Genomic DNA, 12,477 nt, shown 5'->3' on the forward strand with positions numbered 1-12,477 from the left:
GATGAGTGAGTATATGAGTGGCATACGAGAGCACAATGTCTATCAGTCCCCAAAGATTTGCACAGTTTTAATTTCCTTTCTTCTATGAGTTTCTGTGTGCATGTGTGTGTGTGTGTGTGTGTGTGTGTGTGTGTGTGTGTGTGACTTTGTGGTTGAGGGCGCCAGTCCCCCTCTCTCCCTCTTTCTCAATCACCCCTCCATCTATCCTGTGCTCTCACAATCTGTCACCTCCTTCAGTCTCATTCAGTCTCATCTGTCACACACTCGTCCCTCACTTTCTCACTAATATGACTGTGAAGAGTATTTCACAAATTAGAAAGTGATTTATCTTTATCAAAAACAACTTGTGTTAACAAGTCATCTTGATTTTTTGATTTGCTACCAATCATTTCCATTGAGATCCACCATTAACTTGAAACCTATTGACTGGCTGCAGCAGGAATGGTAGCCTAACTAATGACAGTATATATGATTCACTCTGTTGCTGACAGCTGAAAAATGGCAGAAGCAAGAAAGAAATGCTGAGAAGAAAAATAATGCTAAATTTAGTTTTAGCAGTGTTTAAAGTGGAAATTGTAATGTCATGGAAATCCAAAACACAATCAAGGAATCATTGAATAGTGGAATTTGTAAGCACAATTAAAGTTAGTGTTTTTAATAACTATTTCTTATGAATACAATTTAAAAACAGAATATCTTTAATAAATTGGTGGGTACATGACTGACGGGAACTGCTGTGCACTGATTAAAAAAGATTAAAAATGTTTTAGGCTCAATGTTTGGCTGATTACTTGATTGACAGAAAATAAAGCATCTGATGGCATCTGATCTGAAAGCATTTGATAATCCATTCATCATTTACATCAATTATAACACAAGAATATTTCCAGCACATTAAATGTGAGAATTTGAGGCTTTTTTATGTTTTGTATCATTTTTGCTTTTTGCTGAAACTGAGGTGAGAAGGTCGATACTATAGTCATGTCTGTCTGTTAACTATGGAGCTAGAGCCAGGAAGCAGTTAGCTTAGCTTTAAGGGTGAAGACAGAGAAGCCCACTGGTCCCACTGGTTGCCAAAAAGCTTCTTGTGGCACCACAATTTGTCTTTTCTCCTTTTAATGATGCTGGCAGGTGTATTATGGACTTTGGAGTAAGCTGATCTAGCGCATTCTCCATGCCTCTGTCTTTATGCTAAGCTAAGCTATGTGACTCCTACCTCTAGCTTCGGTTATTGTGCATAACATGGTATCAAACTTCTCATCTATCTCTCAGCAAGAAAGTGAATAAGCACATTTTCTCCTTTAAATGTATACAACAGCAAACTGTAAGAAAAATAATCAACAGATGAATTGATGATGGCAGTAACTGGTAGTTGTAGACCTGTTCTGAACTTTTTGAGACTGCATTGTGAAAAATTCAGCCTTTTGAGAATGAAATTAAATATTACAGCCTGAATCTTTAACACCTCTCTCCTGTCCCACCACCCATCGCTCTCTTTCCATTTCTACCAACCATTTCTCTCTCTTCTGACACTGTATCCCTCCCTCCTCTCCTACCCATCCACTGATGCCGCTCCAGCTCAAGGCCATCTCGTCATTATGATTTGCTAAATAAAGTTTGTCACTGGAGTCAAGGTGACTCCGTCAAACTTGTCTCTACCTCTTCTCCTCCTCTATTGTTATGCTAGATCCTCCTCCCCTCTTGTGTCAGGGCAGCCATATTGGCTGAGACAGGCAAGACTCTGACTGACAAACGCTGCTGATCAAAGTGGGAAGAAAGACGGGGGTTAGGGGGTGGGAGAGAGCAGCAGGGGAGAAAGTGTGATGGGGGTACAGGGAGAGGAGTCGATAGGGAGAGGAGGAGGGGGGGGGGTGTGCATGAGAGACGGATAGGGTAGGAGGCTAAAGGTGAACAAAGGAGAGAAAGGGAATGTGGAATACAGAGTGAGACGGAGTACAGCAGTGTCAGAGCGTCTTTAAACTGCTGCGTTGGCTGTCTGACTAGTCTCATCCTTCCAAAACAAATCGGCCTGATGTGGGACTAACTGACTCCAGACAAGGTGAAAAGGTGATGGTGCTGCAGGGTGATGTAAGATGATAAACCAGCAGATTTAAACTGATGTAACAATTACACAGATAGAATATGATGAACCATTGGCACCAGAGAGGTAGTTTTAAAGCCCCTTTTATATTATATGTGTATGAACATTACTGTGGTAGAAACTGGCGATTACTGCTACAAACTGTACAAGTATTCCTGCGTTCATCAAGTGCTGAGATAGTACACACAATATTGGTGTGTGACTGTAATTTAAACACTACATGGCAAGGATGGGACTTTATGAATTGTAATTACAATGTAAAATCTCACAGAGAACAAGACTGATGACAAGAATCAGATCATGATGCAGCTCATTTAAAAAGCAAAGCAGGAGGTTTATTATAGAGGGTAAAAATGGCTCTAAATACATCTGTAAACAGCATCTTTTACACGGCACAACGCAACGACAGCCACCAAGATCTTCTGGATATTGGTAGTGTGTGTACAACAAACTACGCAACTGCAAGCAAAGAACTGCTGGACAGGCTGACTCGCTACTGAACCAGCAGTGAATCATTGTTGCTGATAAGATTCATGGAGGTACAACGGCATCACCAATCAAGAAACAGCACAACCCAACTCATTTTTTCATCATCGCTGCAAATTTTACTGTTTTGCTGAAAGTCCCCAAGAACCAATCAGATTTGCTACAAGTGGATAAAATATATACTGAAACTAAACCTTGTTTACATCCATGTTGTTTCTGCTGATATAAGAGTGCACAGTCTGACCCTTGAGCCTGTGTGGTGTTTGTACATGTTAATTTTTAGTTGACAGTTTTCGCTTTAAATTTGTTGTTTTTCAACAATTTAATGTTTTGCACTCGTCCTTAGTGTCTGTTTCATGTTGCATAACATTTCATTTCCTTCTATGTATGTATGTACATATAACAAGCATATGTGTTGAAATGACAATATAGCTCAACCTGACCCTGAATCTGAATTAAAATAAAAGTAATGCGCAGGCGTCTGTAACGTGTGGATGGGCACACACAGTGCATGACAGTGAGAATACAAGTATGTGAGTGTGAAGATGTGTTTGTATGTGAGGGAAACATACAGAAATGAGAAAATTAGACACATTTATTGCAACCCAGTACATTAGCTCTGTGATAAATGTCACCTATGTTAATTTCATGCAGAGACTGTGTCAGAGAGAGAGACGACGAGAGAAAAAGAGAGCGAAATTTGATGCTCATGCGAGTGGGAGTGTGACAGAGGACCAGAGCGAGGGGAATTTTATGTGCAAGTGTGTGCATTTCTGGAAGACAGTAAGACTCTGTGTGTGTGTGGTCGGGGTCCTGTCTACAGAGGCCTGTCTTATTGTTTGAAGTGACCACAGGTTCAACTATATTACTATAGATGGAAGACAGAGTGGCAGGAGAAGTGAGGAGGGCCACTTCCCTCTGGGTTGGTAACACAATTTCTCTTTTATTCAGCTGGCAGGTAAGTGTTTTATTGATATTCATGTATGTAACCCTTGTACAGTCTGATCATTGACTTTGGCACAACTCTGTGAGTTAGCTACAAGATATGAAGGTCTGAAAGAAGCACTGCGTTTAGAAAGGTTACTTCTCCTTGGATTTTGCTTCAGAGAAAGAGCTGAAAAAAGACAACAATTTCCTTTCTGTCATTTAACACTGCATGAAAGAATAAATCTGCTTGATAGATATTCGGGGCCATGCAACATTTTAGCGTTTGGCTTTTTAGCTGTAGGGGATTAGCAGTTGTAGTACAGTACAAATATATCTGTAAATATATACCCTGCTATCTCGGCAAGGATTTATAATCTTTTATCAACACCCCAAAGAACTATCTTTTAATCTCATTCTATTTCCTTCATTGCCTTTTACTTTATTTCATTTATTTGAGACATACAGTTCACATTAATATATGAACAATAATTTGCTGGAGCCAATTGCCAATACTGATTATATAAGGCATAAAAAACGGAGCATGTAAAAAAATATGCCTTAGAAAGAAAACTGGATGCTCAGACAAGATGAAGAAGTTTAATGAAAGGAAAATGATAATAAAAAAAACATAGAAAACATTAGACTTAGGTGAGATGATGACAAATATTGAGGTCAGCTTGTGGAGTAGCATTCAGATTCTTTACTTATGGTTTGAGACATGGATCAAGGTTAATTACTGTTACAACAATAAGAATATTTATAATGAGATGTAGCAGGCTTTACACAAGCTCACAGACAAGCATTAAAAAGGCAGTTGCAGAATAAACCTTATTTATGAGTTGAAGAGCTGCAGGATGGCAGGAGACACACACACAGACAGCACCATGTAGCCAGTTTCCTAACGTTAACTGAAAAAACTTCAATTTCTATTTTTGAACAAAATATATAGATTAATGCTCTTTCAGTGACTCCTGTATGCTTATGTCTATTTTCAAAAACTTTAAACAAACTTTCAAGGATTTCAAAGACTAGTGGAAATCCCCTTACGTAAAAGTACTGACACAACAAAGTAAATGTTCTCCATTACAAGTAAAAAGTATTATCAGAAAAATGTATTTAACTATCAAAAGGAAATGCTTCCTGTGATGGCTATATTATAATGTATGACTATATTAGATTATTCATGCTAAAATAAACAGCATTTCATTGCTGTAACTAGGTGAGGTGGAGATGGTTTAAACTACTTAATGTACTGTACTATTGGGTAGTTTAGCCCAGAAAAGCAACCATCTACTATAGATGTCAAATAAAGTACTACAGCTACAACTAATAATTATTTTCATTATCGATTAATGTCCCAGTTATTTTGTGAATTAATCTGGATGTTTTGTGCTCTTTCTTATCTTATCTTCTGACTTTTGTTGCAGTAAATTACAAACTTTCCTGTCTGGAATTAACACATATGATCACATCTCTATACAGTGGTTAAAAACATGCTCACTAACAACACTAAACAGTTCCCTGCTTGGGAAATTCAACCATCCGCATGGAAAAAGAACCATGTTTTAGAACCTGAAAATGTCACGGTATCCCTTTAACAGCCATGCTAATGCTGCCACACTGAGCTACTTGCTAATTTCATGCTCCACACAACAGGGATAATTTGGTCCCTGTCTGTCTGTCCGTCTGTTTGTCTGACTGCAGGGGAGGAAAGTTGTGTGTGTGTGTATGTGTATTTCACTGTGAATCATTCCTCTTTTCTGTCTGCCCCCCCGCCCCCCCCCTCCTTTTCTTGAGATAGCAACAAATAGCGGAAAGGTACGAAAAAGAAAAAAGGGGAGAACTAGACTGAGGGCAAAATAGACCAAAAAAAAAAACAGACAAATGTCAAGGAGAGACTGTAAGTAGAAAGACAGAGAGAAGATGACAGAGATAGAGAGAAAGACAGAGCAAGAGCTGTCTTGTGCTGGATCAGGCTACTGAACAGATGGCCACACCGCAGAGAGAAGACCACAGCGGAGACATTACAACACTCAGGTTAAAATCTCCCCTGAAACACACACACACAAGCACAGGCTCTGTGGCAAAGGGCAAGGTCTTTCTGTTCATTTGTGAGAGACCCAAACACTTGCTGTGCATTAAGGACATTAGTCAAAAAGCTAAATTAGTTTGGAAATCTAGGTTGTTTGGACATCAATAAATAATGCATTACTGGTCGTGTTGAAAGGAATCCAAACTGAATCATCAACAAAACAGAAACATCCTTGCCTCAGACAGAAGGTTGGTAAAGCGTGTTCAAGGCTCAAATCAACACAACACAAAACACAATGACAAGTAAAGGAACACATGCTTACAAAACACCCTCTAAGCAGTGTTACTTCTTAGGGGCAGTGTGGATGATATAGTGAGTCACTATCAAAAAGTGACAAGACAGGCTGGCCTGGCCGGGGCTAGCTGGTTAGCATGCTAACCTCTGTAGAAGAGGTGATAGAAATAGAAGAAAAACATTGCTGTTCCTTTCCGCTGATGGAATAAGCTCTTAGCAAGTTGAGGGGTGAAGTTTGATACTGAACTTACATTTTGTTTAGACTGGTAAGTTAACAGCTGTTAATGCTAATGTTGGCTATTAGCAATGGCAAAACTTACAAATAGCTCCTTTAGGGGCAAGCATGGAGAAGAGTAACACATAAGGATATGGAGGTAAAGGAAGGATAGAGGAATAAATCTTGAGTGAGTTCAGAAGACAGATGACAAGTAGAGAGGAGTGTGGAAGAACAGCCATACAGTTGAAGAGAGAAAAGTTTTGAAAAAGGACAATATAGAAGAGAGCAGAGTAGAACTGGCAAGAACAGCCTTGTGTCTTGCTGTCAGCTCCACTGAAAGTTTCATGAGTGGAAATGGCCTAATTCCCCTACCGGGGTAGGGCTGGAGGTGAGGGACTGCGACAGAGCCTGCCAAAAAAGGTGTACGTGCGTGTTTGTGTGTTGTCTGGAAGGATGTGTGGGGCGTGTGCATGCATCTGTGTGGAGGCTGCAATCCAAACGACACTGTAAAACATCAAATATTTAGAGGATAGATTACAAGTACAATGTGTAGTTGGGCTGCTGTCAAGTCACGACAAAGCAACAACACCTTTTAATCATTCATTTCTTGTTTCTTTTTTAAACTTGAGGTGGACGGTGAGCGTGTATTATGGTTTTTATGTTTTTTTATGGTTAAAGTCATGTGGATATACTGCATCCACCCATCCAAACCCACTTATTTTGTTTCAGGGTCACAGGGTCATTGTGACAAGAAACCCATAAAAGAACATGCATACTTTACAAGACCTGTTGGGTTCAAACCAAAAAGGCCTTCTTGCATTTAAGACAGCCATCATGCTGCACTGAGTTAATACACTGTATGTTATTATTAGTGAGTTCAAACATGAAATGTTGAAGTAAGTAAGTATTCTGAAAGCAGAGCACATGATCACACATGACAGGTACCCTGACAGCGGGCTAAACAAGGACTACCTTCCCTCACAACCACATCCCCCAGCTCCTCCTTGGGAAGCCTGAGGTGATTCCATCTCCACAGGGACGCGTCCTGGAGGCATTTGAGTCAGATGCCCCAACAACCTCAACTGATTCTGTTCAATGTGAAGGAGCAGCAGTTCCACTCAAAGCTCCTTCCAGCCTATTTCTAAGGGTGAGTATTTGGTTTGGGATGAATACTGTAAGTTTGAAATTTTCAAAAATCACTTGGGCGTGAGGGTAGAAACAAGTGAGAATACCAGACCTCGGTGGCTCACTCCTCATCCCTGCTTCAGGCTAGCAGCTGCAGGCTATACTGACCACTACTAGTATTTTCCTGAAATGTTCTAACCAAATTGTTTGTGGTCAAGATGAACTCTGGGTAATGCAAGTGTCTGGTTTTGATATGGATAGAGAATGTATGGAATAAATCTCTGATTCTGCTGCATTGATTTTGATACCTTTTTCTCCAAATATGTCCTGTGTGAGTCTATAAATCAGCAAAATTATTCAAAATATAATGAATACAACTTAAACTGAGGCTGCCCTGTGGCATTAACTCATCCATCAATGTACCCACTGTTCTGACATCAAGGTGTAAATTATGTTCTGAAAATGAGACATGAATTGTGACTAAATGTCAGGACAAGGTATTATGCATTTTTCTTTGGGACACAAGTGGTTTATGATGCTGTAAATCCATTTTGAAAGCAGGACTTTCTGTTCCCTTGATATATTTCTTGATGTCTCTCTGACTGGGTTTTGCTCATTGGATTCTTTCTGCTTTATTTCTGTTCTTCTTTAACTTGGATGATGATTAGATTGGTTGCTGGGCTTTTAACTGATGACGCATGATGAAAAATAGCAGCTTGTTACTATGGACACCATGCAGACATCACATATAATAGAGATCATTCTACTGTAGAGTCAGGTACAGAGCATCACTGGGTCAGCTAGTATATCATAATAACCATAAACTTGTGTTCAAATTGTGTTCAATTATGTATAATTTACTATACCAGGATAATCCACAGTATTGTCAAGGTCATCAGCTTCGACTCCAATGTAATTATCTTCATGCATTTCCAAGCACATAAACAAAAAGTTTCTTCACGTGTCCAATTTTTACCCTTCCCCCAATCCCTGACTTAAAGGTGCTATAGGTAAGTTTTTGCTGTCACCACATAGCCAACATTAGCATTGACAGCTGTTTATCAAGACCAAAAGTTAGAATACACCCTCTGAGCAGTGCTACTTCTTCATTCTCTCATGGCTGGATTGAGGGCAGACTAACGCTACAGTGACTAGCAAAGCACTATCACAAAGTGTGACAGGCCTTGGCTAGCTGGTTAGCATGCTAACTTCAGTGGAAGAGAAGAAGCAAAAAAAAATAAGCCACACAAGAGTTACCACTGTCCGTTGCTTTCCACCTCTGGAGACAGCTGTTGGTGAGTAAGGGAATGTGGCTATGTAGCAATAGCAAAAATGTACATATAACACCTTTAATCCATCCATCAACCCACTCATCAAGACTAACTTAAATAACTAGTAATCCCTCAAAGGAACTGTGTCAGACAACCTGCCAAGGTGTTAAGCAGTAAAGACGTATACTGTACTTTACTCTCTGTAATATAAAAACACCTGCAAGACCTTCTTATCAGGTTCTATAACTTTAGATATGTTCATCTCTCCTGCCAGCTGGCTATGGTTCAGACAATAATACACAGGAAAGAAGTTCCTAAAAGGGAGAACACAAGAGTTTGTTGTAATGATTTAGCATCAGTCCATTACTTGAATAAAATTCAGTAGCTATCAGTAATTGTAATGGATAGCTGACCAGTAGTTTGGTTTATGAAAACATAGTGCTGCTGTCGGGTCAACCTAAGTGTTTTTTCTGAGAAAAATTGGTCTCTCTGGCTTCCTATCCACTGATGCCCACATAAGTCATGGGAGTGGAAAGACTCCACTTAAACTGGAGGACTTTGAGTGTTCAGGACTTGTTTTTCCACGTTCATGAGCACTGCACTGTAGCTGACCCAGCACTTTTATGTCACTGAGAAGAAGGGAATTTTTACAGGCAGGGACAATTTAGTAAGACTGAAGTAATATAAATCTTTAGAAGCTAAAATTGTTGGATTTAATACTGACAGCTCTCTCATATTAGTTAGCATAATTATAATGTAGCAATCAAAAAATGATTTTCATAACCACAGCGTTTCAATTCAACTAAATCATGTTAAGAAAAAATAAACAAAAAATCCATCCTCGCTGTTACTTTGCTTTTACCTGTCAGTTGCCATCCATCTCATACACACACAGTTCATTCAGGGTTCATAAAGATTTGAACAAGAGTCATTTGATATTTATTCATTAAAGCTAGCTTGCTGAATGCTGTGGACTAAGCACTTCAGCTATAAACTTCAATAGGTTGTTATTTCATTTTTTTTTTATAAAATCTCTCCACAGTTCTACTTTTGCTGGCTACTGTCATTCTTTTCTCCTTTCTCTTTTTTTTCAACACTCCACTTTACTCCCTCACCTCTTACTCTTCTAAATGCACCTCCTCTCTATCAACTAATCCCGCCCCATTGTCGTTTTGTTTTCCCAGGGAACTTAACTGCAACCACAGTGGTCACAAATAGGAATTGTTATCTGACAAGAGTTCATATTTTACTGGGTCACATGCGTGTAAAAGGAAAGCAGCTATTTGAGCAGTGTCAGCCTCAAATTTGAGTTTTGCCAATGTCCAAACATGGAGGCTCTAATCCTCCAGTCAGGTGCCATTAAACTTAAATTAAAATTGAACTTAAATTTCAGTTTGTTTTGCATATTAATTTGAGGAAGGTTACAGTCTGCTCATTGCTCCATGCCATTATATTTTCTCTCCACAGTGAAGCCAAACCTTCAGTGAATAGTGAAAAGTTATTTGCTTCATGAGAAATTTGCCAAGTCTGTTTCCATCACACTGTGTCACATTAAGTTTTTAGCAACCTACAACCTCAGCCAAGCAAAATTTTAAAAAGAATTTCTACATTTCCACTCAGATTTTTTTAATGCGTAAATTTAAACTGTGCATAATAAGCAGAAAAGATGAATAAATATTTGTGCACCTGGCACAGCTGAAAGTTCATTTTAAATCCTACCTTAACTCTCCACTTATCTTCTCTCTGTTCTCTTCATCTAATCAAACACTGTGATGTGACCACGTCTTACACTCTCAACCTCTGCATCAGCTAGAAACTCCATTATATGTACTCAGATCAAGCCCTAGACTACCCACACATGTCCCAGCATATACACACACCCCGCTGAATCAATAGCAGACATTAGGTGTTATTGACAATGCCAGCCGAGTTTAACAATCTGGCATAACTGTTGGTGCCGCCTGTTAAGCTGTGTGTAAATGTGAAAGGGCAGCAGAATGAACAGGTCCAGATGTGTTTGAATGGGATTAAGATTCTGCTCTTGCTCTGTCTCTCATTTACACATCTAGGTCAACACAGTAATAGGCTTTACTCTGACACAGATATGCACACATACAAAAGCACAGCAGCCACAAAATGAAAAAACCATAAGTAAAAGCAAAACTGTCACGCATGAAAGAGGGATGCTGACATCTTTGTTTCATTTCTGAATTAACTTAATCCTTCACAATCCCTCACCTGCAAATCTTCTCCAGAAATGTTTCCTTCTTTGCAACCTTTTGTCCATTCCCTGTACTACCACTATAAATCAGCAGAGCACTCTCTCTCTCTCTCTCTCCGTATGTGTTGTGCTAACACCGAAAAAATCTCATGCTGTTCAACTAACGATTTTTGTGTAAATTTATCAGGAGCATAGCTGTGTGATTGGGCCAAGCAGCACAGTTAGGCTGTATCACAAGCTCTGTATAATTAAGGATATCATAGAGAGAGCTGCTATGTTTGAGTACGTTTATGAAAAATATCTTTATTATGTTGCATCGTACCATTGGGTGGGCTGGGATATAGTGGCAGGAATTACAAAAGCACCACTTCTGAGGCAATCATAGATGTCATTATCAGAGAATATCCCCGTTTCTGAAATCTCACGCAGAGCCAGGTAGAAATGGACACATAACAAAAAGCCCAATAGCGGTAGCTTAGTAGCCTTGCTGTGTGTGTGTGTGTGTATGTACCTGGTAGGTGTCCCACAGTCTGATCGTGCAGCGTAGTGGCAGCTCCCTCATCAGAAGGTTGTTCATCCAGCGGAAGGCAAACTGCAGGTACTCCACCTCGTACTGCTGCATGTGGCGGTGTACAGACTCTGCCAAAAATAATAATAATAATCAACATTATTAAAATACACAACAGTAACACACAGACACACACACACACACACACATTAGGGTTCTACTGCTTGCACCTATCTTTTTGTAACAAGAAAATGGTAGAGATGCAGAAGTCTATAAGGCAAAAAACTGACAATAATAAAGGTGACAGTGAGTAGACAGACAGATTCCTTCATAAGTCATCTCTGTTAATAACTGCTGCAGTCAGTCACACACACACACACGCACACACACACATAATAGAGATGTAATTACAGAGCTATCAGAATTGTCTGAGAAAAGCTACACACCAAACTGAGATGAGAAAAGCGAGTGCATTCATCATTAAATAAAGCTTCAAAGCAATTGCATGTCAGTCCAGTGAGGAATGGAGGATATATACTGCAGGTCAATGGCATCCAGAGGTGAGGATAGACAGCATGGTTATGTGATGAACTGTGTGTATTTTTATTATTTCTTTGACTGTATTGTCCAACTGTATAAAATTCAGTTTGTAGAAAACCTCTTCACACCCATGTTTTTTTTCCAACTAATTATTTATTTTCTTGTGTAGAGGAAGTACAGTGATAGTAATCTTATACAAAGCACCTGAGATTGATTTTTCACCTCCATCTCAGTATTAGTCACAAATACCTATAGTTACTGGCACTCTCCCTGGTCCTCTCTGTCAAAACACGCACATATTTTAAAATATATCCCTTTAATGTTTTTTATGAGGTATGCTGCATTTCCTGTTAAGCCTCATTTGCCCTGTTTACAGTTTAAGCTCTGTGAAACAATAGTTACACGATTTTCTAATGACATGACAAAATTCAATAATTTGGCAATGGGAGGTGCTTTTTTACGCAAAGCTAGTCTACCAGGAAACGCACACCATGATATCTCCCATGAAACTTATTCCACTTGTCCTATACACGTAGCATTTGATGCTGAAACCAAGAGAAGCAGCTCCTACTTCTCCAGTGTGAACACTGATCCCTTCGCTCCTGCTGCATCAACAAGTGGCCTTACTGTTAAAGCAGAAGAGAAGCTGTTGGACTAATCCTGTGATAGGATATTAAAGGCCCAATTCCAGCATTCACACAGACTTTTCACCTTCAGTTTCACATTAGTATCACTGAACTCACTGGGAATACTGC

General features: G+C 39.4%; 1 protein-coding gene across 3 annotated transcripts in view; it reads right to left on the reverse strand.

Moving 5' to 3' along the window:
• Positions 1-12,477, reverse strand: part of tbc1d22a (TBC1 domain family, member 22a) — a 115,003-nt gene that overhangs the window by 24,727 nt on the left and 77,799 nt on the right. For all 3 annotated transcript variants that reach the window (XM_018700500.2, XM_018700497.2, XM_018700499.2), the window contains one exon: positions 11,186-11,313. In XM_018700500.2, coding sequence (XP_018556016.1) covers positions 11,186-11,313 — 128 coding nt within the window. The remainder of the gene's footprint in view (positions 1-11,185; positions 11,314-12,477) is intronic.

The sequence above is a fragment of the Lates calcarifer genome, linkage group LG18 (genome assembly GCF_001640805.2).
Source record: "Lates calcarifer isolate ASB-BC8 linkage group LG18, TLL_Latcal_v3, whole genome shotgun sequence".
NCBI lineage: Eukaryota > Metazoa > Chordata > Actinopteri > Centropomidae > Lates > Lates calcarifer.